General features: G+C 41.4%; 1 protein-coding gene across 3 annotated transcripts; it reads left to right on the top strand.

Moving 5' to 3' along the window:
- Positions 1-1,533: 1,533 nt before the first annotated feature.
- Positions 1,534-19,847, top strand: osgn1 (oxidative stress induced growth inhibitor 1). Of its 3 annotated transcripts, none has more exons than XM_029776438.1 (6): positions 1,534-1,747; positions 5,456-5,532; positions 11,586-11,722; positions 13,590-13,781; positions 16,114-16,205; positions 18,015-19,847. In XM_029776438.1, exons 2-6 carry the CDS (start codon positions 5,475-5,477, stop codon positions 19,063-19,065), a joined length of 1,530 nt encoding a protein of 509 aa, XP_029632298.1. In that variant the 5' UTR covers positions 1,534-1,747; positions 5,456-5,474; the 3' UTR covers positions 19,066-19,847. The 3 variants fall into 3 exon arrangements, with proteins under 3 accessions (XP_029632298.1, XP_029632296.1, XP_029632297.1); XM_029776436.1 differs by having other exon boundaries at positions 1,534-1,814; XM_029776437.1 differs by lacking the exon at positions 1,534-1,747 and adding an exon at positions 2,171-2,365.
- Positions 19,848-27,402: the final 7,555 nt, after the last annotated feature.

Raw genomic sequence — 27,402 nt, 5'->3', positions numbered from 1 at the left:
TGGTTCAACCAAGAAAGCAGCAGGGGAAACAATGTTTCAGTCATAGACACACCATAAACAGCATTTAAACGTAGACACGCATACATTACAATTACAGAAACAGAAGCGTTTTAGAAACTTGTTGACTATATAAAAGTATTTGGAAATGATTATAACAATAAACACTCGCAAACAAAGTGCACAAGACGCACGACTCGTTCGACATTGCAGTTGAGTGTAAAGACAAGTCAACTGACTGATCTATAAATCAGCTTGCATCCTAAAAACTACTCAATATTATCTGTAGATCAGTCAGTCACAATTTACCCATGACTGATCCCGGTTTTGATGCTCTCGAACACAGCCATGGGCTCAACTACCTTCAATGGTGAGAGTTGCCGCGTTCACGTGCTAGTCGGAACTAGTAAACTCAAACATTTCCGACATGCTAACTGGTTGTAGTTATACACGTGCCGCGTTCAGCAAGTCGGAAATTTCAGAGTCTTCTAGTTCCAACTAGGATGTGAACGCGGCAAGTGGCCTCTGCATGTGTGTGAACGCATGCAGGAAGGCATGCGAGTTGCGGGCCCTGAATTGTGGGTAGCAATCACACCGTTCTCCATTTGAGACCATTCCATTTGTCCTTGAGGGAAATCTCCATCCACCCTCGGCACCAGACCATTAAAAACAAACTTGCCCAGTTGCTTACATGATGTTCAGTGCTATCTGTGATCCTTGGGATGTCCATACCCTAAACCCTAGCATTTAAGATGTAAACTTCAATGGGGTAGGGACGTCCCAAGGATCCCAGATAGCGCGGATTGCATCATTAAGGAGAAAGCCTATAGTCATTTTAAGCGTCATCTCCAGTTGACAATGACGAGAGGGGCAGGTTTAAGTGGCCAGAGTCAGAGTTGTGCAGAAAGTGTTGTATGTTGAGGCAATGAAAAAAGTAGAGGAGGATGGGTCAAGGGTGAGGGATCCTGAGAGGATCCCAGTGAGTAGTTTTTTTACCAGCACAGAGGGATAGGACAATGAGTGATTTATGTTTGAGTAAGGTTGGCTTCTTAGCCTTCATAGCAATGGTTATCAACTGTACTGCAGAAATGGAATGTAAAATCGCAGAAAATATGTGTTGTGGTGGAAGCTGCATAGAAGTATACGAGATTTGAATTCAGAAGATTTACAGGGTGTGTTGAGGGATGGTGTCTCGTCATCCCAGTATGTTGACATGGTGCAGGAGCAGATGGGGTCAAAGTAGTGGAATGGGGGAGTGGGTTTTTAATGAGTATAGGTGGCAGTTGAAGAGAAGTACCTGGGTATACAAGATCTTAATGCAAAAGAGTTAATGGGGTGGTGATTTACATTTTTTATGAAATAGTGATATATAGGTGTAGGGTTAATTGGTGGAATTATTATTATTATTATTTAGGAACCGGAATAATTAAGAGAATTTAATGTAGGTAGGCCGTGACTGGTCTCACACTTCAGTACAGTAGGTGGCGGTGTATGCACTTTAAAGTTGGATGCGATCCACCAACCCAATTCCAAAGATGAAGAAGAAGGTGACCATGAGTGGCTGGTGAACACAACGCAAATAGGAATTATAAAATTAGTTCATGCTCATCTTCCATCGCGGGTTACCGTAACATTGCAGCATTTTACACATGTCGGTGAAAGAGTCACATAACGAGAATTTGAGGCATACCTTTAGAGATTGCAGTCGGTTGAACCTGCCTGGGGAAGGAATCGAAGGTTTTCAACAAGGGTAGGCGTTTGATAACTCTAGCAACGTTTAAGGGATATCAGCGGTAGCCTTGTCTTCATAGCTATCGGTAAGTGGAAACATTGTAGTCAATATTTCAACATTTTCGTTCTCCTTATTGGGCCCATTTAGCTTTTCTCCGACGTCTTCTAGGCTGTTCCTGATGTGTCTGTTGGTAAATAGCGAATTTGACGTGGTTTCAATGTGCCGGTTGCCGATGGAAACCGTAGACGGGAACCCAGCATTGAAGTAGAAATCTAAATCATTTAACCAAGGCTATCAGTCTAGACGTTTTGCGTTGGATTCAGGTTGTGTGTGTGTGTGTGTGTGTGTGTGTGTGTGTGTGTGTGTGTGTGTGTGTGTGTGTGTGTGTGTGTGTGTGTGTGTGTGTGTGTGTGTGTGTGTGTGTGTGTGTGTGTGTGTGTGTGTGTGTGTGTGTTTAATCTATCGATAATTAGGCTACAGTCCAGTTAGAAGGCTGCGTCGGCTGCAGTTAGACGGTCCACTACTAGACTACAATCGGGCTGTTTGCGGGTACTGTGCACGTCTCGCGTAGCACAACGGAAATTATTGGCTACAATATAGGACCCATCATTCATTCGAACCTAGCGAGGTCATTTGGTAAGCATTTTAGCCAGGATGGCGAATATTGACGTGTATTCGATGTATGATAACATGGCACATTATTTATAACCATAGCGCATTGAGTCGTTAGCAGTTATATCATAACCTCATGTGGTGTTCTGTCAGGATTACATCATTGGTACAGTGATACAAAGGCCGGGAGATGGCGGGATTGAGTCGTTTCATTTTACCGTCCAAAGGGACTCTGTTTATGCAAGGCAAACCCGTTTTTGTGATTTCTGGTATCAAAATAAATGAATCACAGCACGTTTTTGGAGTCATTCAGCAGTTTTTACCTGAATAAGTACAATAGCATTGGGAATGAATATTGGAAGTTTAATTTATATTTATCTTAAATTGAAAAGGATGTTAACGGTTCTCCCTGTTGACAAGACATTCATAAAGTTTCGATCAAAAATGACTTATTAAAGCACCCAAATAATAGCCTACAGTTACACACGGCTTTGTTCTGTGTAATTGTGGGCTGTTCTTTGGGTGCTGAAATCAGTAGTTTTTGATAAAAATGAAGTTGTTGTCAGAGCTCCAGTCTGCCCACACTAACGTTATAGTTGAGTTTAATTAGCGAATTGATAAATAGCCCAATGTAAAAACACAGTTTTAAAGTGTCCAAATCAATAACCAATATGCAGAAACAGTTCATGATATTAAAAACATAAACCAAAAATGTACTATCTACACATACATGTACAACAATAGTAGTCATATTACTTTTGTTTTTTCAAATTAACAACTTATAAACAGCACACGCCCCCCCAAATAATTTGTCAAGTGGCAATAAATCATTCATCATTTGGGAGGGGGGGTGGTATGCACTGTTTAAACTAACACTATTCATGGAAACATAGAATAACCTATACATAGTTGGTTAGATGAGAATGGCCAATGTTGATTTCGGGAGGCTGCTATCACGGGGAAAGAGGAATAATTCACTGTCTGTTATCTTCAGCGATTCACGACCCGCCATAGGATATCAACAGTCACAACGGTTGGCTGCTATTTAAGTGATAGTTTGACTTTCAAATCCGTGTATTGATGTGTGGCCAGCGACTTTTATACAGAGACCACCCTGAATTATATTGAATTCTGTGCCATTTGAGGAAGAAAATGATAGATGCGTTCTAAGACGAAATCAACAGTACAAAACCAATGAGCGTGTATGATGAAATCAACTGTAAAAAAACAAAAATATGTTTTAAGCAATTGATCTTGTCATCATGACTATGAACTTTTATACTAACATCACCAGTCTGAGGTAAAAAAAAAATTGCAATTCTATGTGGTCCAAAACTTCTGCATGTGTAATGTAGTAACACATATTGTCCCCATTATGGAAAGTAGCATAATAATCATGAATTAGATATGGCAAAATAATTATCTTAATTTAGGATGATAGTAAATGAAGCAAACTCCCAAGATTTTTTAAATAATCACATTTTCTATCTAGTTTAAACATTTCGTTACTTTCTTTATGAAACACCATTTTCCTCTGCCATGTTATGGTGGCAAATGCTAATTCCTGACATTGACTACAGCATTCAGACAAAGGGTAAACAGGCTACTGCAACCTGATTGGCTGAACGTGATACGCAACATCCGGAACTAGCATTAGCCACTCTAGGATGGTGGTGGAAAATGGTGTTTCATAAAGAATGCATATTTCCCCTGTTTTTTTCTGCCTTCTCTCCATTAAATCGAGTTAAGGAGGAAAACGTTGCCTTTCCAGCCTGAATATTTTATGTATCGAACCGGTCCGTGGGGGATACAAGTGTATAGCTGGCTTCGTACAGTCCCTTTAGACGTTAAGATGAAACGACCCAACATCGGCATCTGCCGGCCTTTGGGCTACCCCAGGCCTATCATACTAGCTGGAGAGAAAAGGCTGTGGGCGGAGAAAAAGTTTACTGTAAAGTTGACTTGTTTGGTTATGGCTGCTTTCTTGAATAACATTTTATAGACAATCGTCTGTCAAGTGAATTTTTTTATTTAACCACAGACTCTTTAGTTGAGACTTTTACAGGAGAGGTGCAGTTTGACAAATTTAGTTATTAGTTGTACCATTTCAGACAAGTAAGCCTTCGCCCCCAGGATGACCTACCTAGACAAAATATGTAGATGTAACGACTGCAAATTTATGCAAGCTTTGATCACTGATGTGTCAGTCACGGACAAGTACAGACTGACACATGTACAGAAAGGCAGGCAGACAACTGAGCACAATGTAATTCTTTGGGATGAATACAAGAAAAAAACATTTGAAATGTCAATATTTATGTTGTGGTCTGACAAAATACGTTTTTAACAAGGACATCTTAACCTAGATCTTGGGTAGGCTAATATCTCACTTTAATCCTGTCCAGCTGTTCAATATAAGCCTATAAACAATATGGGTTAAAGTATTTTAAATAATATTGCACTGACTGTCACTAGAAAAGGTAAGGAACATTTGCTTGTAACAGTCAAATCTTAGTCAGTCCACATAGTTTCCTTTGCATTGTGAGTCCGGCTCAGCCGGATTGAGATGATATAAAAGCTGCTTGCTGCGCTATCGCTTTAAACTTTCTGCCGAGTCACGCTTACAAGCAAAGTGAGTTGTATAACCACTCTGCTCGCTGTAAGCCTCTGCAAGGATCCAGTAGGGGTCCCAGAGCTTTCTGGTATAACCTGTCTCTTCCCCCTCATGACTCACTTCACTACTGTACTACTTCTCCCCTTACATGCTTAAAGCTGTCCTCGCCCCCTTCCTGGCAAAATTAGATCACTATTGGACCCTTCCCAGCCATTTAAGTGTTCTCCCTCAACTATTTGAGTTGTGTTTTAGCTGCAGTTTCCGTTCCACATTTAACTTCTCTTATCTGTACACGTTCACCTTGGCTTGAGGACACAGAGGCTGGTCTCGCCCAGACGGAAGTGTTTTGTTTCTTTTATGTGCCGTTATGGAAACCAGCTTGGCAATGGTGTCAGACAGGGATGTGTCATTGGTGGACTGTGGAAATGTACTGAAGTAGAAGACCAGAGCAGGAATTTAAAGGCTAATGGTTAACGTCCCTTTTTTTTCTCTCCTTGCAGATAAAAACATACAGTGGCCATGGACTTGCAAAATAAAGATATCCTTCCCAGAGAGATTCTGCCAGTTGTTGTCATCGGTAAGACTGGGGTGACTGTACACATTCAGCTCTGAAAGACTTGGCTATAAAACCAGATTTGGTTACAAGTTATTTCTACACACAGTAGGGAATTTGGTCAAAGATCTTCTCGGGGACGAGACTATGAAACTGCTACCGGTATTATAGGGAAGGAAGTAACACTTTGCACAACAGTGTTTCTCTTCTGAGGCAATTTCCAAATTGCATACGGTGGGTGAAAGGATGCATTGTCACCAAAATGTCAAGTGCCCTAGATCCTTGTAGACTCACAAGGCTATAGGGTCATTCCAAGATATGACACCCACCATCTCAGATTGTTCTAAAATTGTTTTTGTAGTTAGAAACAGTTAAGATTATAATTTCTACAACATTTTTGTTGAAAGATAATTAGATCTCTGAGAAATAAAAATAATTGATTGCAGAACATGGTATTTTCAGGATGTAGAATGGGACATAAACCTAACAACTTCAATTTGATATTTTCTATGAACAGGGAGGGGAAAAAAACACCATCAAATTCACTGAGAATACATTGCATAGGATGAAAAACAATACAGCTCCATACGATTCATAGATAACTGATACTGTATACTTATTGTTGGATATGAGGTGGGTGGCTTTTTACCATTTCTTTGAATTCTTACTCATAGTTAGAAAGAAATTAAGTGAGGTTATATGTATTGAAAATTATATAAATTGAAATGGTCAATTTGGATGCAATAAATTACCTTAATATCTCAGAGACAAGATTATATTTCAACAAAATAATGTTGCAGGAATGCTAATGTTATATTTCTTACAACAAACGATGTCGGAACAATCTGAGATGGTGGGTGTCAATCCCCTTTCTTGTGCTTTTTGAGGTGGAACGACCCCATAAGAACCTAGTTTCTTAGAATGATGGCACAACGTGCTCCCCTTATACAGTGAGGGGGAAAAAGTATTTGATCCCCTGCGGATTTTGTACGTTTGCCCACTGACAAAGAAATTATCAGTCTATAATTTTAATGGTAGGTTTATTTGAACAGTGAGAGACAGAATAACAACAAAAAAATCCTGAAAAACACATGTCAAAAATTGATTTGCATTTTAATGAGGGAAATAAGTATTTGACCCCCTCTCAATCAGAAAGATTTCTGGCTCCCAGGTGTCTTTTATATAGGTAACGAGCTGAGATTAGGAGCACACTCTTAAAGGGAGTGCTCCTAATCTCAGTTTGTTACCTGTATAAAAGACACCTGTCCACAGAAGCAATCAATCAATCAGATTCCAAACTCTCCACCATGGCCAAGACCAAAGAGCTCTCCAAGGATGTCAGGGACAACATTGTAGACCTACACAAGGCTGGAATGGGCTACAAGACCATCGCCAGGCAGCTTGGTGAAAACAGTTGGTGTGATTATTCCCAAATGGAAGAAACACAAAAGAACTCAATCTCCCTCGGCCTGGGGCTCCATGCAAGATCTCACCTCATGGAGTTGCAATGATCATGAGAACGGTGAGGAATCAGCCCAGAACTACACGGGAGGATTTTGTCAATGATCTCAAGGCAGCTGGGACCATAGTCACCAAGAAAACAATTGGTAACACACTACGCCGTGAAGGACTGAAATCCTGCAGCGCCTGCAGCGCCCGCTCAAGAAAGCACATATACATGCCCGTCTGAAGTTTGCCAATGAACATCTGAATGATTCAGAGGACAACTGGGTGAAAGTGTTGTGGTCAGATGAGACCAAACTGGAGCTCTTTGGCATCAACTCAACTCGCCGTGTTTGGAGGAGGAGGAATGCTGCCTATGACCCCAAGAACACCATCAAACATGGAGGTGGAAACATTATGCTTTGGGGGTGTTTTTCTGCTAAGGGGACAGGACAACTTCACCGCATCAAAGGGACGATGGACGGGGCCATTTACCGTCAAATCTTGGGTGAGAACCTCCTTCCCTCAGCCAGGGCATTGAAAATGGGTCGTGGATGGGTATTCCAGCATGACAATGACCCAAAACACACAGCCAAGGCAACAAAGGAGTGGCTCAAGAAGAAGCACATTAAGGTCCTGGAGTGGCCTAGCCAGTCTCCAGACCTTAATCCCATAGAAAATCTGTGGAGGGAGCTGAAGGTTCGAGTTGCCAAACGTCAGCCTCAAAACCTTAATGACTTGGAGAAGATCTGCAAAGAGAAGTGGGACAAAATCCCTCCTGAGATGTGTGCAAACCTGGTGGCCAACTACAAGAAACGTCTGACCTCTGTGATTGCCAACAAGGGTTTTGCCACCAAGTACTAAGTCATGTTTTGCAGAGGGGTCAAATACTTATTTCCCTCATTAAAATGCAAATCAATTTATAACATTTTTGACGTGTTTTTCTGGATTTTTTGTTGTTATTCTGTCTCTCACTGTTCAAATAAACCTACCATTAAAATTATAGACTGATCATTTCTTTGTAAGTGGCAAACATACAAAATCAGCAGGGGATCAAATACTTTTTTCCCTCACTGTAAGAAGACCTATCTCAAATGACTCAACTTTTTTAGGCTTTTCTTAAGCGAGGCATTCTTAAAAGCCAAGTATATTTTTATACAAATACTTTTTTGACTGCTATTCATGGTTGATTCTCAAATCAGATTTTTACATTCATGTTGAGCCCTCATGATGAGCCCTCAAACATTCTCTATGTAGGGCTGTTGCGGTGAACATATTACCACCACACCAGCAGTCACGAGCCATTACTGCAGTAAAATTTGACATCAGGGTAATCTCTTATGCACTCCGGACATGCTTGGTGGTACCCAACTCACTAATGACCATCAGGTTGCTAATGGCCTGGTACTCATGGACCTGTTGTCCCTAACCACACTGACATCAATGCAAATGTAATCGAAAATAACTTCAAACACTTATCATCAAAACAGTATCATGCTTTTAAAACTCACCTCACTGTGATTGATCAATTTGAAGAAAGAAGTTCAACAACAGGTTTCAAAGCCTAACATAACAAAATGGACAGCGCTTTCTAAGGTTGTGAATAATTCAAAACATCCGTACGCATATTAGAGAGAGGCCTATAAATGAGCCCCAAAAAAGGAAAAAAACAGAATTAAAATAATGATTGTGCCGTTATAAAATGTTGTACAATACATAGCCGATCAATACATACAAATATTTAACGTGTCTTTGGTAAATAATACGTATAGCCTATACTCCAAAATTAAACAAATTCTTGTAATCATCTTTGAGTGTGGAATGTGTTATGCATACCGGATGGACTGGTTACCTTATGCAATGTGCCAAACTTTCTATTCAGTAGTCTGGGAGAGAACGCCTGGATGATACTGTTGGTTCATTGATTTGTCAGGTTGTCTTACAGAGTTAGCCTACAATTTGTATTTTGTTTTAAATAGCCTAGTAATAGGGCATTTTTTTACATTTTCATAATTTTATAGACTGACACATTACCTTATAGTTACAGAATCTCACCACCGTGTTTCAATCTCCTCCCCTCTCTCCTTCATTCCTTTCTTGAGTGTGCAGAGAGGGGCTGTCAACAGTTTAATGCAATATTTTTAGTTGTGAAAACATGTTACTGTTGATGCTCCCGAACAACTTTCACTTGGTTTCCCAATTTAAGCACGGGCTAGCTGCAGGAACAGGGTTGGAGGGCCCATGGCATACAGAGTTTGGGCGGAATATCACCTGTCGTGCAGCGAGAGGCTGCATGCTCTTCAAACAGTGGTTGATTCATGGAGTGAAATAACCAGAGTAGCCTACCCAGGCTGATTTTGAAAATTTAACCAGCAGGAAAGCGGCCTCCATTCACTATTTGAGTGCATATGGATGACGCCTTTTTTCCCCTGGCCATTTTATAATGGGCCGTTCTTAATCAAAACTAATTTGACCTGTTAGTAAAGACAAAGTTGAGAATAGTCTGATGGGGAAAATATAGTCACGTGATGTTAGAATAGCTTGTGCAGTCTGAGGCAAGGAACAGAGCGCAAACTTTTTTGCTTAAAATAAATAATGGATTTATTGTGATGGATATTAAATTGATTTTGACATTCTTAAATGTAGACATTCCAAAGGCGTGCATCAGTGGCTTGTATGCGTGAAGGCCTGGAGATACTAAACGTGTTTATGTTAATTGACTGTCTATTACAGTGAGACCAACAGTCATTTGCCTGGCAATAACCGGCTGACAAAATCTCATGATAGCCAAAGCCTGTATGAGCCCCCAAATAATGTTAATATATTGCCTTACATAATATTAAGGCACTACATTATTATTATTATTTTTTTTTACCTTTATTTAACAAGGCAAGTCAGTTAAGAACAAATTCTTACTTTCAATGACGGCCTAGGAACAGGGGGTTAACTGCCTTGTTCAGGGGCAGAACGACAGATTTTTACCTTGTCAGCTCGGGGATTCGATCTTGCAACCTTTGTTACAAGTCCAACGCTCTAACCACTAGGCTACCTGCCGCCCCAGGTAGCCTAGTAGCCTAGCCTACATAAACAAACACAAATTGTAGTGGTTAACCTCTCTGGGGTATGTGGGACAGTAGCATCCCACCTCGCCGACAGCCAGTGAAATAGCAGAGCGCCAAATTCAAAACTAACAAAAATCTCAGAATTCAAATTTCTCACACATACAAGTATTATACACCATTTTAAAGATAATCTTCTCGTTAATCCAACCACACTGTCCGATTTCAAAAAGGCTTTACGGCGAAAGCATAGCATTAGATTATGTTAGGACAGCCCCGAGACAAGAAAAACCACACAGCCATTTTCCAAGCAAGGAGAGGCGTCACAAAAAACAGAAATACAGCTAAAATGAATCACTAACCTTTGATGATCTTCATCAGATGGCACTCAATAGGACTTCATGTTACACAATACATGTATGTTTTTCTCGATAAAAAATATATATATATTTTTTTTTTAAATATATATATATTTTTTATCGAGAAAAACATACATGTGTATATATATATACACATTTTTACATTGGCGGTAAATGTTCAGAAATGTTTTGCCTCAAACTTCCGGTGAATGAGCACATCAATTTACAGAAATACTCATCATAAACTTTGATAAAAGATAGTGTTAAGCACAGAATTCTAGATAAACTTCTCCTTAATGCAACTGCTGTGTCAGATTTCAAAAAAACTTTACAGCTACAACACACTTTGCAATAATCTGAGTACAGCGCTCAACAACAACAAGCAATACAGATACCCGCCATGTTGGAGTCAACAAAATTCAGGAATAGCATTATAAATATTCACTTACCTGTGATCTTCATCGGAATCCCAGTTCCACAATAAATGTTTGTTTTGTTCGATAAAGTTAATCTATATGTCCAAATACCTCCATTTTGTTTGCGCATTTAGTCCAGCACTCCAAATTCACTAAGTGCGCGAGTTTAGTCCAGACGAAAAGTCAAAATAGTTACATTACAGTTCGTAGAAACATGTCAAACGATGTATAGAATCAATCTTTAGGATGTTTTTATCATAAATATTCAATAATATTCCAACTGGACAATTCCTTTCTCTTTAGGAATGAAGCTCGCTCCCAAGGCTGCGCGTGTGAGCTCATGCCTTATTTTGGGACACCTGATACAATCAGCTCTTATTCTCTCCCCATTCACAGTAGAAGCATGAAACAAGGTTCTAAAGACTGTTGACATCTAGTGGAAGCCTTAGGAAGTGCAATATGACCCCATTTACACTGTATGTTGGATAGGCAATCACTTGAAAAACTTCAAACCTCAGATTTCCACACTTCCTGGTTGGATTTTTTTCTCAGGTTTTTGCCTGCCATATGAGTAATGTTATACTCACAGACATCATTCAAACAGTTTTAGAAACTTTAGAGTGTTCTCTATCCACGTCTACTAATAATATGCATATCTTAGCTTCTGGGCCTGAGTAGCAGGCAGTTTACTACAGGCACGCTTTTCATCCGGACGTCAAAATACTGCCCCCTACCCCAAAGAAGTTAAACTAATTTATTCAACTTGTCTGAACTTGCACCTCTTTCCCTTTCTCTCCTAGGTAACGGCCCCTCGGGCATCTGCCTGTCATATCTGTTGTCAGGTTACACCCCCTACCTGTCTCCAGAGGGCACTCACCCTAACCCCCTACTGCAAGGCAAGCTGGATCAACAGCCTCATTTGTCACTGTTGGAGCTGGTAAGAATGACACCTCGTCTGTCTTCACAATGTCTCTGTGACAACTCGCATTTTACACCTAGCTTGGTGGGTGTTGGTTTACAGTTGCCGGGCTGGTTGTAGGTGCTAGTTTAACCTCTGGACGGGGGACGGACATCCAGCGAAAAATCCTATCGCCATTTGCATAACAAAATGTAATATTTTTTTTTTTCAAATATAGGACTATTTTATATTGTTTTATAGATACACCTCTCCTGAATCGAACCACGTTGTCCGATTTCAAAAAGGCTTTACAGCAAAAGCAAAACATTAGATTATGTTAGAGGAGTATATTGTAAAAGTAGCCACATAGCCATTTTCCGACCAACCACATGCATCACAAATAACCAAAAAACAGCTAAATGCAGCACTAACCTTTGACAATCTTCATCAGATGACACTCCTAGGACATCATGTTACACAATACATGCATTCTTTTGTTCGATAAAGTTAATATTTATATATAAAAACAGCATTTTACATCGGCGCGTGACGTTGACTAACTATTTTCCCTCAAATGCGTCCGGTGAAACAGCGCTACAATTTACTAAATTACTATTCGAAAACATTTTTAAAATGTAATATTGTCATTCTAAGATTTATAGATTAGCATCTCTTGAAAGCACCTGCAATGCCAGATTTAAAAATAACTTTACTGGGTAATCACACTAAAAGGGGATGCGATACTCAGAAAAATAGGCTAGCAATACAGGTCAGCGCCATCTTGGAACAATCGCATATCAAATCTAGTCTTGTATACTATTGTCAATAATTCCCTTACCTTTGATTATCTTCATCAGAAGGCACTTCCAGGAAACCTAGGTCCACAACAAATGTATTTTCGTTCGAAAAAGTTAATCCTTTATGTCTTCTTGTTAGCGCGTTCTGAATGCTGCACCAAAAGTACCGTCGTGCGCGGGACTCCTCTCTTACCAAAATTGTTTTTTTTAAATTTAAGTTCGTTCAAACAGGTCAAACGTTGTATAACATAAATCTTTAGGGCCTTTTTCAACCAGAGCTCCAATAACATTCAAGGGGGGCGATTGCATTGTCTTTCAAAACGTTTCGAAAGGGGAGGGTAGCCAGGGGCGCCGGCGTCATAATGGTGATGGCCCTCCCCATGTGACCACGTTCCACAGACTCTCATTCTGTCAGTTTTCACAGTAGAAGGCTCAAACCACTTTGTAAAGACTGGGGACATCTAGTGGAAGCAATAGGAAGTGCTCAATGAACCATAGCTCACGGTGTGATTTATAGGCAAAGTGATGAAGTTGAGTCCGCAATTCAGAATTCCACATCCTGTTATGATCTGTCTCGGGGTTTTGACTGCCATATGAGTTCTGTTATACTCAGACACCATTCAAACAGTTTTAGAAACTTTAGGGTGTTTTCTATCCACAATTATTAATTATATGCATATCCTAGCTTCTGAGTTTGAGTAGGAGGCCGTTTAAAATGGGCACTAATTTTTTTCAAAAATCGCTGTAACGCCCCCTAACCTAGGCGACCGTCAAGAGGTTAAATGTTCTGTAAAATGCTGTCTGTTTGTGTTTACCACTAAGATTTATGGTTTGTTGGTAGTTATGCAACTATTACTACCTGTATGTATGCTCAGTAGAAATATTTGTGTGGCCCTAAGTAAGGTCTGTATGTAGGCTACAGGAGGTTTTGTAAATAAAGTTGTGTCCATGTTATAAGCTTAGTAAAAAGCTTTATTAGTGTCCTTGATAAAGGGTGGCATTTTGTTTTTCAATGAGCTAGACCCTAAAACTAATTATATAATAGGTAGGTAGGGCTACATACCACAGTCTTTGTACAAAGTTGTTTACGTGTTTGTTTCTGTGTGCAGGACCTGGAGTACCTGTGTGAGGGACTAGAAGGCCGCTCTTCCAACCCCGTGGCTGTGCTGTTTGACTCCCTGCTCCTGCCCGACAGTGACTTTGGGCTGGACCATGCCTCACCCCTGCTTTGGCGCTACGAACCGGAGCGGGCCACCCCACACCTGGTGCTTGGCAAAGGACCCCCAGGAGGAGCCTGGCATGTAAGTGCCCAGTCCATAATAATTGCCCAATACCATGTTGACCCCCTGGTCCCCACTTTGTGCAGATCTAAAAAGGATTGGTTATTCCAAGAATTCCAACTTTTCCTTGTAATGTTGCTCACAACAATCTAATCATTTTCAGATACACACAAGGTGCTTTTTGGAAGGGGCCAGGTGGTGATTTGCAATTGGGTAAAAAAATTGGGTCATAGCACAAAATGTGTTTAACATTCAGAATTGGTCACACCCTTAAATCTCTGAAGTCTGTTTTTGTCAAGTGTAAAATGGCCTTGGGTATTTGCTATTTTATTAGGATCCCCATTAGCTGTTGCTGAAGCAGCAGCTACTCTTCCTGGGGTCTATACAAAACATAAAACAGAAGATCAATAGACAAGAACAGCAAAAGGACTGAACTACACAAATTTAAAATAAGAACAATCGAACCAAAAAAGGTCCTACGGACAGTTGCACGCATACATAAACTCAGCAAAAAAAGAAACTGTCTCACTGTCAACTGTGTTTATTTTCAGCAAACTTAACACGTGTAAATATTTGTATGAACATAACAAGATTCAACAACTGATAAATAAATTGAACAAGTTCCACTGACATGTGACTAACAGAAATGGAAGAATGTGTCCCTGAGCAAAGGGGGGGTCAAAATCAAAAGTAACAGTCAGTATCTGGTGTGGCCACCAGCTGCATTAAGTACTGCAGTGCATCTCCTCCTCATGGACTGCACATCAGCTGTCCGTCTTGTCTCTCTGTAGCGCTGTCTTAGGCGTCTCACAGTACGGCCATTGCAATTCATTGCCCTGGCCACATCTGCAGTCCTCATGCCTCCTTAACAGCATGCCTAATGCACGTTCACGCAGATGAGCAGGGACCCTGGGCATCTTTCTTTTGGTGTTTTTCAGAGTCAGTAGAAAGGACTCTTTAGTGTCCGAGGTTTTCATAACTGTGACCTTAATTGCCTACCGTTTGTAAGCTGTTACTGTCTTAACGACCGTTCCACAGGTGCATGTTCATTAATTGTTTGATTCATTGAACAAGCATGGGAAACAGTGTTTAAACCCTTTACAATGAAGAGCTGTGAAGTTATTTGGATGTTTACGAATTATCTTTGAAAGACAGGGTCCTGAAAAAGGGACATTGCTTTTTTTTTTTTGCAGAGTTTACATTAGTACAGTGGTTCCAAACCTTTTTCGGTTACTGTACCATCAGGTACATTTTGCTTTGCCCAAAGTACCCTTGAAGTACCCCCTCATGCATTTTCCCTGTAAGCCTATGGTTTTATGAGTCCTCTGAAGTACCCAATGTGGATCCGAGTTAATTAGGTCAGATTGGGGAGAGACGTTGTGCTGTGAGGTGTTGTTTTATTTGTTAAAGCAAATTGAGTCATTCAAGATGGAAAGGAGAGATGTGATCATGGCTCTATATAATATTGTGATTTGCCTTGAATTCATTCTGGATTTGGGGACTGTGAAGAGACCCCTGGTGGGATGTCTGGTGGGTAAGTATGTCTGTAAGTTGATTATACAGACAATTTGGAATTTTCAACACTAGTATTTCTTAGAAAAACAAGAATTGATGCAATAATAATTCTTGGTCCCTTTTCTGAAAACGTGTCTTGCATCTCAAAAAAACGCAGTAAGCATCACCATAAGTGCATAAATAATACAGCCGACAACACGGTTTACAGATGGATATAGTTTGCAACTCAGTTTGTAAGTTCTGGGGGGGTGCAGTTACTGTATTTATTCAATTGACTTATACTGGTGGAGATGAATGATTTCTTGTAAAGGTCAACTCTGTATCAGCGGTGCTCCTGGTTGAGTGGGTGTGTCAGGTCGGTGGCAATTCTCGCTTCTGCCCTTGACACTCTCTCCATGAACAGCACTCATGTTCTTGAGATGAACTCCACTGATTTTGATTGACAGCTTTACTATTTTGTGTAATAGTTTTTTTGTTTGAGATGGATAGTTATAGTCAATCTCTTGGTAAATTCCTTACATAGTATACTTAGTGAAAAATGTTGTTTATATGTCATGGCTAACTAATGGCATGTAGCTAGTAAAACCACCTGTAGTTTGCATACCTGCAGATACATTGGCATGTAAAACAGCAAGGGACAATGGCAGACCATTGCTTTCTGGGGAAAAGGTGGGTGGGTGAAATATGCATCTGATGACCTTTGACCAGAACACTTTGGGCCCTGGGCAAAATTAACACCATTTATAGGAAATAGGATGCCATTTGGGACACGAAAGTTTGCATATGTGCCTTTCAGCCTTGTGGTTAATGGTGCTGGTGTTTGTGTTTGTCTCCTTAGGCGATGGAAGGCTCCATGCTCACTCTTAGCCTAGCAAACTGGATGGAACTGCCCGGCCTGAAGCTTAAGGAGTGGATGAGAGAAAAGCGCAGGTGGGTCCTCCTGACAAGCTACAGCACCATTAACTTTTCTTTTGGTATTTTTTTCATTAATCCACAGAAGCAAAGATTCACTTGCCACATCATGATGATGTGTTTGGCGGCAGGTGACACTTTCCTTTTTTTTAAGTCCTACATCTTGAATGCTGACATGCAAAACATTTTGGGACTGTATTTCACTGAACAAAAATCAAACCATTTCAAAGTGTTACAATTCAAATAAGGAAATCATTTAATTGAAATGAATTCATTAGCCCCTAATCTATGAATTTCACATGATGGATATAGATATATCTGTTGGTCACAGATGCCTTAAGGTAGGGGCGTGGATCAGAACCAGCCAGTATCTGGTGTGACCACCATTTGCCTCATGCAGCGTGATATCTCCTTTCCATAGAGTTGATCAGGCTGTTGATTGTAGCCTGTGAAATGTTGTCCCACTCTTCTTCAATAGCTGTGCGAAGGAATCCTGTACAGATCCTTGAGCCATGGGGCCGTGCATTATCATGCTGAAACATGAGTTGATGGCAATGAATTAATAGCGTGACAATGGGCCTCAGGTCCCTCTCCCGGTATCTCTGTGCATTTAAATTGCCATCAATAAAATGCAGTTTTGTTCGTTGTCCGTAGCTTATGCCTGCCTATATCATAACTGCACCACCACCATGGAGCACTCTGTTTACAACAGCAAACCACTCGTCCACACAATGCCATACACGCTGTCTGCCATCTGCCTGGTACAGTTCAAACCGGGATTCATCCGTGAAGAGCACTCATCTCCAGCGTGCCAGTGGCCATTGAAAGTGAGCATTTGCCCACTGAAGTCGGTTACGACGCAGAACTGCAGTCAGGTCAAGACCCTTAGGTTGTGCAAATCCACAGTTTCATCAGTTATCCGGATGGCTGGTCTCAGACGATCCCGCAGTGTGAAGAAACCGGATGTAGAGGTCCTGGGCTGGCATGGTTACACATGGTCTGCAGTTGTGAGGCCAGTTGGACGTACTGCCAAATTTTCTAAAACGTAGTTGAAGGCAGCTTATGATAGAAATTAACATTCAATTATCTGGCAACAGCTCCGGTGGACATTCCTCCAGTCAGCATGCCAATTGCACGCTCCCTCAACTTGAGACATCTGTGACACAACTGCACATTTTAGTGGCCTTTTATTGTCCCCAGCACAAGGTGAACCTATGTAATGATCATGATGTTTAATCAGCTTCTTGATATGCCACACCTGTCAGATGGATGGATTATTTTAGCAAAGTAGAAATGCTCACTAATAGGGATGTGAACAAATTTCTGCACAAAATTTGAGAGAAATTCGCTTTTTGTGCATTTGAAAAATGTCTGGCATCTTTTATTTTGGCTCATGAAACATGGGACCAGCACTTTACATGTTGCGTTTTATATTGTTGTTCAAAGTAACAGTGCACTAATAAAAAATAACTAAATACAGTTTTTGGTGTGAATTTTTCCTTTAAGTGGCCACAGTCGAATCAGCCATTCCAGATTGACCTTATCACTGTTACTGAATAGGAGTGTTCACTTAAGGGAAATATTCTTGTTTGCATGTAGTTTTTTCTGTGTTGAGCCGCTTAGGAACTAGGATTAGCTACCAGTATTAATGCCTTAGGTTTAGTGAAAATAGAGGCAAAACAAATGTGGTTTTGTGTAAAAGACAAGTGGCTGGTGAATGAGGCTGTTTTTTGTTGTTGTTTTCATTCAGGTTTTGGCCCCAAGGACCTTTTTTGTGTGTATTTTAAACACCGGTGTCTGAGCCTCATACTTAAATCTTTGTTTCAGGAATGTCCGTAACGACAGGGCCACCCCCGCCGAGATCGCCTCCTACTACCAGCACTATGTCAACCAGATGGGCCTGGAGGACAGCTTCGCCTGCGGCACCACCGTCACCTCCATACAGAGGGTGAACTGCGAGGGGGCCAGCGGCCGTCCCTTTTGGAAAGTCCAGGGAACCCAGAAGAGGGAGGCTGACGAGCTGGGGGAAGGAAGTCTGTCAGAGGTCCCCTTTATAGTGTGTGCAGACTACGTGGTTCTGGCCACGGGCACCCATGACATCCCGGCCCGTCTGGGCGTGGAAGGCGAGGGTCTCCCCTTCGTGTGCCACAGCTTCTGGGAGCTGGAGGCAGCAATCTCCAGAGGCCAGCTGGACCACACCTCAGACCCGGTACTGGTGGTGGGAGCCGGGCTGACAGCGGCCGACGCTGTCCTGGCAGCTCACCACCTCAACACGCCTGTGTACCACGCCTTCCGGCGCTCGGTCACTGACCCAGGCCTCATCTTCAACCAGCTTCCCAAGCTCCTCTACCCTGAGTACCACAAGGTGCACCAGATGATGACCCAGCAGCAGCAGCATGGCCAAGACATCCCCAGCTCTGGGGGAACGGGCACCCCGGTGGACCAACAGGAAAACAACACCGCCTCCATGTCTACTGGCTCCTACCCAGGCTACGTCAGCCTGCCCAAACACCGGGTGGTGGCCTTCAAGCCTGACAGGAAGTGCGTGCTGGAGGGGGAGGACGGACGTCGCACCGTGCTGCAGGTCTCCATGGCCCTGGTGCTGATTGGCGCCCACCCCAACCTGTCCTTCCTTCCTGAGAATGGACGGCCCCTCGGTCTCAACCCCCAGGAGCCAATCACGTGCCGGCGGAACCCCCTGGAAGTTGACCCATACACGTATGAGTTGGTGTCAGAGGGGGGGCTGTACGCCATGGGGCCTCTAGTTGGGGAGAACTTTGTCCGCTTCCTCAAGGGGGGTGCTTTAGCCATCGCTAGCGACCTCGCCAAGAAGCAGCGGGCCAAGGAGGAGAATCGCACCACCCTGCGGGTGTCCTAGACTCCTAGGGGTTAAGGGTTGCGACAGGAGTAAACTGCTCCTAAGGCCTGTGTTGTTGTTGTTATTATTATTATTATTGTTATTATGAAGGCTGGACTGGGCTTGTCAGCTCAGGCTAAAAGACTGAAGCGCAATCTGTGACAATATGACCTGCACCAGTCCCAATATTCCTCAAAGGACATTGCCACTCTCTCTGGCTCCGCTGAGAGATTAATTCAATATTTTTACCAGGGCAGGAGAGTAGGTCGGGTTGATGTGTAGCTAATCATATGGTGCAAGGGTAGAATCCAATGTCCTTATAGAGTACCACAGTATGAGCCATAATACCCATAGAACATAGCGGTCAAACAGGTGAATGGTTCCAGTAGTTTTTACACCGTTCATTTTTCCCATAGGGGATTTTAGAAATACTTAAAATAAGGGCTGTGTTTCCTGTAGGCTTACCCTGGCGTAATGTTTTGATAACTGTGTAAATCTCTCGGACAAGGTGACTTTTATCAATTGAAATGCTAATTAGCTCCTAATGTGGCTATCATAAAGAACTATAAATGCCATTATTATCTGGATGAGACTGCTGACTCGAGGCAAAGGTAAGAATATCTGGATGAACTATCTGTTAGCTAAATGTAGTAATTAAGTAATTGGCAAAATGTATTTAAATGGACAATTATGTGAACTGGCTTGTGTAATTTTAAATTGTTTAATACCTCTTAGCAAAGGTGTCAGAGATTTGTAGTTTTGCATGATGTCTGCTTTGATGCGAATTAGCATTTTCGAATCAGTAAATGGGACCTAATATATTGATAAAAGTCACCTTGTCCTACGCCAGGGTAAGCCTACACGAAACACAGCACTTATTTTAAGTGTTTCTAAAATCCCCTATGGGAAAAATGTATGGTGGAAAAACAATTGGAGCCATTTCCCTGTTTGACCACTAGATTTTATTGGTATTATGACACCTCCACTGGGTGCTATTTGGTTCCTCATCAAGTATGCTAGCCCTATACTACAAATGTAGTTTGAGTTAGCAAGGTAACTCTTGAGTTCAACTTGGGATAACCGGTACCACGAAAGTGGCTCACCTTTTAGCCAGGTAAATGTTCTATGGCCACGAATCCTTCAGAACTAACCTGCTCCGGGGCAGGTTAACTCGGGTCTAACTACATTTACCCTGAATTAAGTGTCTTAGCCACGAGTTGAGGACCAAGAAAATCAGATTCCCTCACTCTCGCCAAGATTGCGCCATCATCCACTTAATTTGAGGAAGATGACTGATTTTTAAATATTTATTAATCAATTGTTTTTGTTAAAATAGTAATTTTAAAATATCTATCACGTTACACATTAAGTAATGACAAATGCATTTGAAACTTGACGCACAGTAAAACCTTTTATAACTTAATTCAATTATTTTATTGATGGGAGTCTGGAATAAAGGTGCTAGTGCATTGATAACCACAGCAAAGTAATAAAATAAAGACGGCACTCCTAAAAGTCTATTTCACACAACAGCCTGCTGAATTTGCTTAACTTTTCGGCACACATTTTAAATGGCACTGACTTGCCCATGGATTGATGTTTCTGCATTGTCTCAATGAAGAGTTCACCGTTCAACTAGCCACGAGCGACATGCAGTTATAAGCTTGCTAGAGTTCGCGGCAGGCGGAACAGCAATATCCACCGTCATAGTATGGATGAAGCCTGAGCTGAAATGGGAAAACCCTGTGTAGCTATAGGTTGCTTTGTTGTATACCCCTCTTGTTAATGTTTGAAAACTCAAACGCCAACGTAACTTCTCAGCTAAATCTTTGAGATTAACTATTTTGTTGCATTGGTTTTCCATTGTAAATCAATTTTGAAAGTGTAGAAACACATTACATTTACCATGCCATGACGTTTGATGGATTCTCTGAAATGAGAATGGTATCTGTGTCTATATTAGCATCTTTCGCAAATGAGAACTCAAGCTTGCCAAGCTGAGTTTTTTGTTGTTGTATCATTCCTGGTAGTTTTTCAATCTGTTAGACCTTAAATGTAGCTGTTTATTCTATTTTTTTAAACCAGACGATAAGTTTAAGGGGGGGCTATTCCCTTGATTTATTTGCAATCAAAACTTAAAGGTAATATGTTTGAATTAAGAATTACAGTGTCAGTTTATCACCATGATCAGGCTCAATTTGAGACTAGGATAATTAGGCAATCTATGTTTAAGGCCCATATGTATTCTCGCCAATCTGGGGTGACTTTCCTGAAAGCTTTGTAGCCAATGTTGTATTTTATTTATCTTGACAACCCAGACACCACTCGTAATTCGTTCACATACAGATTGACTACTAAATGTTGCTACTTTCTCACTGATATGGGTCTGGGTGGTGGAGAAGGTGTACTGTCAGCTATTAAGCTTCAGGGAAACGCACCTATTTTTATCATCCAGAGAGAATTGTCATTTTGTGCTATCTGTTTTCTCTTGTACATGTTTGTCCAGATGGTGCCTTGGCCAATTGCATACTCTGAGCTTCTGTTACTGCCCCAGCAGCATTTGATCTCGAGCCAGTGCCTTAAGACACATTGCTATTACCAAACTGGAAATGTATAAACTTATCATACAACCACTAGGTGGCCACATCAAATATTATATTATTCCACAGGTGTACAAAAAGTGTATTGAAGGCCTATAATGTTCTTGTAAAGTTGTGGGGCCGTGTATTAAGACATCCTTAAGAGACAATATTCATATGCCAACCAGAAACAGTTTAAACATGTCTAATTGAATCTAGTTGAGAAACTAGAGTTACAAATGCATTCAAAGCAGCGCACTATTGACAGTCTCTTTCAAGGCAACATAGTTGGTTTCATATGGCTCCTTAGCACTTGCTACACAAGGCAGTAAGACCAATGACCCACTGGTCTTTTCCATGCCAGATGTTTGTGCTGTCTTACATTTTAAACCATTACACAATGTTAAGTACTTCTTAAAAATAAATGTAAAATACTTTTTTTTTCGTCATTCATTCATGGTCTCAGACAATCATTTTGAAATCCGCAGAACCCTGACCGATCAATAGAAAAGAGACCAGATGCAATATTTTCAGAGAATCTAATATTGTTTTTGTCCACATTTCCTATAAATTGTTCTTCACCACTGTAACCAAATTCTGAGAGTTGTGGATCATTGGTAATGTTTATTTTCGGAAAATGTCCATTCAAAAAGTTTGATAGGTGGCTATCATGACTTCACTTGAGTGTTCTTTTCCATGTTGATATACATGCACTACAAATGCAGGATTTTCTATGGATCCTTTGTATTAAATATACTATTTTCAACAAACTGTTTTTTTCCTCGTTACTATGCCACTAGCACTGAATGAATGCATTATTTTTATTGGACAGATATTAAATACATAAAGTTGCCTCATTCATTGAGTACGACAATGCATACATACGTTGAGCACAAAGTCTGCCAACTTATTTCCATGGTTCCATGTCCTTGTTATCATGTGTGTAAGCGAGAATGGACAGCTTGGGCAAGACTGGCTTTGTATTTTGCACTTCATATTTATTACACTCAGTGTAAGAAATAGCTTTTCCCTCACTTTATCCACCAGATGGCAGGCTATTCTAACCATTCAGTAAGCACTAACCCTATCTGGGTTCATGGGAAGTCCATATCCTAACCATAACCTTTTTAAATGTCTTCTTCAATGGGGGGGGATGTCCCAAGGATTCCATTTATACTTTGCCATTCAGTTAGCAACAGGTTTGCATACCATGTGGAATGCAGTCCTACTGATGATATTACTTATGCAATATAATGTAAACTGCTTAGAGGCTATTTTCCTTTTCATACCCCAGAAACCCGTGCACATGCATAGATACTGTGTGACAGCAAAGTCTTGCATCTCAATCATCTCTATCTGCAGTGCTGCTTGTTGCAACTTAATTTCGCTGAGTCTACCTTTAAAAGATGCACTACAGGATCTTAAGCACAATGAATTGGATTCGTAACCTATCACACGAATTGCATCAGAAAATAATATATATATATATATATATACCGTACCAGTCAAATGTTTGGACACACCTACTCATTCAAGGGTTTTTCTTTATTTGTACTATTTTCTACATTGTAGAATAATAGTGAAGACATCAAAACTATGAAATAACATCTATAGAATCATGTAGTAACCAAAAAAGTGTTAAACAAATCAAAATGTATTTTGAAATGGGAAAACCCACTGAACTCGGGTGATTGTATAGGCCATGTCATCTGATGCAGCACTCCATCACTCTCCTTGGTCGAATAGCCCTTACACAGCCTGGAGGTGTGTTTTGGGTCATTGTCCTGTTAAAAAACAAATGATAGTCCCACTAAGCGCAAACCAGATGGGATGGTGTATCGCTGCAGAATGCTGTGGTAGCCATGCTGGTTAAGTGTACCTTAAATTCTAAACAAATCACAAACAGTGTCACCAGTTACGCACCATCACACCTCATCCTCCATGCTTCACGGTGGGAACCACACATATGGAGATCAGCGGTTGGAACCAAAAATCTCTAATTTGGACTCATCAGACCAAAGGACAGATTTCCACCAGTCTATTGTTCATTGCTCATGTTTCTTGGCCCAAGCAAGTCTCTTCTTATTGGTGTCCTTTAGTAGTAGTGCTTTCTTTGCAGCAATTCGACCATCAAGGCCTGATTCACGCAGTCTCCTCTGAACAGTTGATGTTAAGATGTGTCTGTTACTTGAACTCTGTGAAGCATTTATTTGGCCTGAAATTTCTGAGGCTGGTAACTCTAGTGAACTTATCCTCTGCAGCAGAGGTAACTCTGGGTCTTCCTTTCCTGTGGCGGTCCTCATGAGAGCCAGTTTCATCATAGCGCTTGATGGTTTTTGCCACTGCACTTGAAGAAACATTCAAAGTTCTTTAAGTTTTCCGCTTTGACTGACCTTCATGTCTTGAAGTAACGATGGACTGTCATTTCTCTTTGCTTATTTGAACTGTTCTTGCCATAATAGGGACTTCGTCTTTTACCAAATAGGGCTATCTTCTGTATACCACCCCTACCTTGGCACAACACAACCGATTGGCTGAAACGCATTAAGAAGGAAAGACATTTCACAAATTAACTTTTAATAACACACACCTGTTAATTGAAATGCATTCCAGGTGACTACCTCATGAAGCTGGTTGAGAGAATGCCAATTGTGTGCAAAGCTGTCATCAAGGCAAAGGGTGGCTACTTTGAAGAATCTCAAATATAAAATATATATACTTTTTTGGTTACTACATGATTCCATATGTGTTCTTTCATAGTTTTGATGTCTTCACTAATATTCTACAATGTAGAAAATAGTAAAAATAAAGAAAAACCCTTGAATGAGTAGGTGTCCAAACTTTTGACTGGTACTATATACTTTTTTTGCAGGACATAACATATTCGAAATGGATGACGTAGTACTACTGTAAGTCGCTCTGGATAAGAGCGTCTGCTAAATGACAAAAATGTAAATGTAAAATGTACACAATTTGATGACCTAGTACACAAGAAACAAGGAAAATGTTGGGCTCGTGAGCACCACTTTCAAAACTACTGACTGAAATTATACAAAAGCTTGAGAGTGCATCTTTAACGTTTCTGGGCAGTGCAGTTCAGTTCATCTTTATTCAACACAATGCTAATGTTGCCCAGTGATTCAGCAAGGCGACGCATCAAATACTCACACATTTCCCTCACAGACAACCACTAGGGGACTGACTATATGCTGCCCATGAATTGCATCTGAATTTGCTGTGGTTATTGTTGTTTTTTTACAGTTGCTATGAGACAGCAGATTTGAGGGATCACTCTTTGATTATCTGTCTTCTTTGAGTATTTACAGAGCCCCCTGCTCTTCTATAGCCCGGGAAGACAATCTCTGCAAGAGTAGCCTAAGTATATTTCTGTCTTTCAATAAGTGTTGTTGTTGGTATAGTCTGGCTAGGGCAATTCAAAGTAAGTGCTGCCCCTACCTAGTAGCCTACTTAATCATTGCTTTGAACTGCTGAATGCTCAGCACATTCCTAGTTTCCTTTCCTAGTTTCCTTCCCTAGCTTTCTTTCCTATATCAATTTCCTCCTTTCCCAGCTTCCTTTCCTTACTCCCTTCCCTAGTTTCCTTTCCTCCTTTCCCAGCTTCCTTTCCTCCTCCTACAGTAGTGACTTTGGGCATTCTACACTACTACTACTACCGCTACTATTACAGTCAATATAACAGTAGCAGCAAATCAGTTGCCCTGTGGTAGTGTCCACCCTGAGATTGGAAGGGTGGGGGTTCGATCCCTGGTTGAGTCATACCAACCAAAGACTTGACCTGATGTGTCTCTGCTTGGCACCCAGCATTAAGAAGATGGATTGGGGTAAAGTCTTAAAACAGATGGGCATCCTGTCCAGGATGTGTACTTGTACATGAAGCTACCTCACCCTCCAGAATCAGGAGATGGGCTCCTGCCCCTATGAGCCGTTCTGGCTCAGACAAGGCTTACTTTTCCAAGGCAAACGTTGGTGTCTCAGTGTATCCTACCATTAGTTGGCAAATGGGCCGATGCCATTTTGTCTGGCAGTACAATGTGGGCGATCCAATGGCTTGCCAACCATTTCAAATCTGGCAGCTGTTTGCTATGCTCACACCTCCAATGAATTCACAGCTGGTGTGATATTGGCTTATACGAATACTAATTACCAACATCAAAAATGTTATTTAAAGACTTAAAATATACTGTAAATAGCCTATGCAGTCTTCTAAAAGTATAATGGAAGCACAGGGACAGTCTTGAAAACACTTTATTATAACAGTAAGGAAGGAACACTCATCTCTGCCACATTCAGATGAAACCAAAGTCATAAAATATATAAACAAAGCTGTTGCAAACATGTAAAAAGTACAAACCATGAATTTTAGGAGAACATATAATTTGAGTTCAATAGCTGCATAATACCGTTTTTTTACAGACCAAAATAAATAAAATCTGCAAATGATCATGCGAAAATGCAAAGATTGTGTGATTGTGTCATGTCTGAAATTATTGTGGTTTTCTCCCTCCAGCATTCCCTGCGACCTGGAGACTTTTGTAAATTGACTTACAGCAGGGGAGGCCAACCCTCCTCCTTAGATCCACTGGGTGGTTCAGGCATTTGTTCTAGCCCTGCTCTAACAGACCTGATCCCACCAGTGCTGCTCCAGGTTGCCACGCCAATGGGAATGCCTGAGCCCCCTTCCCGCCATGCCATTCCAAGTTGGCGCCCTCTGGTATCAAGATTGGACCAGGGCCCAAATGTGTGAAGTCCTGACTAGAAGGGGCGTTCGCCACTCCCATGCAGACTGCAAGTCCTGCCCGTTTGAGCTGTATTGCTCCAGGGCCTACCTCTCAGGGGTCTTTGCCCGCCTGGGAGAAGACCTGGCCTCGGCTGCCTACTCCTCCTCCAACAGTGACTCCGCTCACCTTGTCAGCCACTGAGTACTGAGGCTGCTGCACGCACCTTCTCTCTAGCAGCCAGCCCAAGATCCCGCTTCCACCTCACACTCACCCACCTCGCTGTCTGAGCTGCGCCCTTGCTGAGCCCGGGCTGGGCCTCTTGCCCTCACTTACATTCCTGCCCTCACTCACATTCTCTCCTGCAGCCGGGATTAAGCTCCCACCTCCACGGTGCCCCCTGCCTGCACGGTGCACCTCCCACTTCCACAGCGCCCCTCCAGCATTCCCTGCGACCTTCCCACATCGAGCCCTGAAACTGCACCCTCTGTTGCTGGTGATCGGGCCTTTGTAGCTTGATCCTTTTTGGGGGCGTCCACCTCCCTAACTGCGACCTTCCTATCGTCACATCCTATGTCACGTATGCCTACAAACACCTCAGTTCCCACAAGTTCCCTATCAGGACATACCCTTAAGCAGCCTCTAATTCACAAACTTGAAAGTTTAATGTTAATGTCATGTGCACAAGTACAGTGAAATGCCTTTCTTGCACGTTCTAAACCCAACAACGAAGTAATAGTAAAAATAACATAAGGTAGACCAAAAACACTCTAATGAAAATAAATAACACGAGAAGTAGGCAAGGTATAGACAGGGTCTATAGACTAGATTTACAGTGTGCAGGGATACTGGTGTGATAGCGGTAGTATCTTCAGAAGGTATTCACACGCCTTGACTTTTTCCACATTTTGTGTTACAAAGTGGGATCATTTTTGTTTTGTTTTTAGCAATGATCTACACAACACTAATGTAAAAGTAGAAAAATTCTAACGTTTGTAAAACATTATGTAATGAAGATAGTGGGTTGAACACTTAAAAAGTGT

The sequence above is a fragment of the Salmo trutta genome, chromosome 14 (assembly GCF_901001165.1).
Source record: "Salmo trutta chromosome 14, fSalTru1.1, whole genome shotgun sequence".
Classification (NCBI taxonomy): domain Eukaryota; kingdom Metazoa; phylum Chordata; class Actinopteri; order Salmoniformes; family Salmonidae; genus Salmo; species Salmo trutta.
This window is presented reverse-complemented; position numbering and strand designations above follow the sequence as displayed.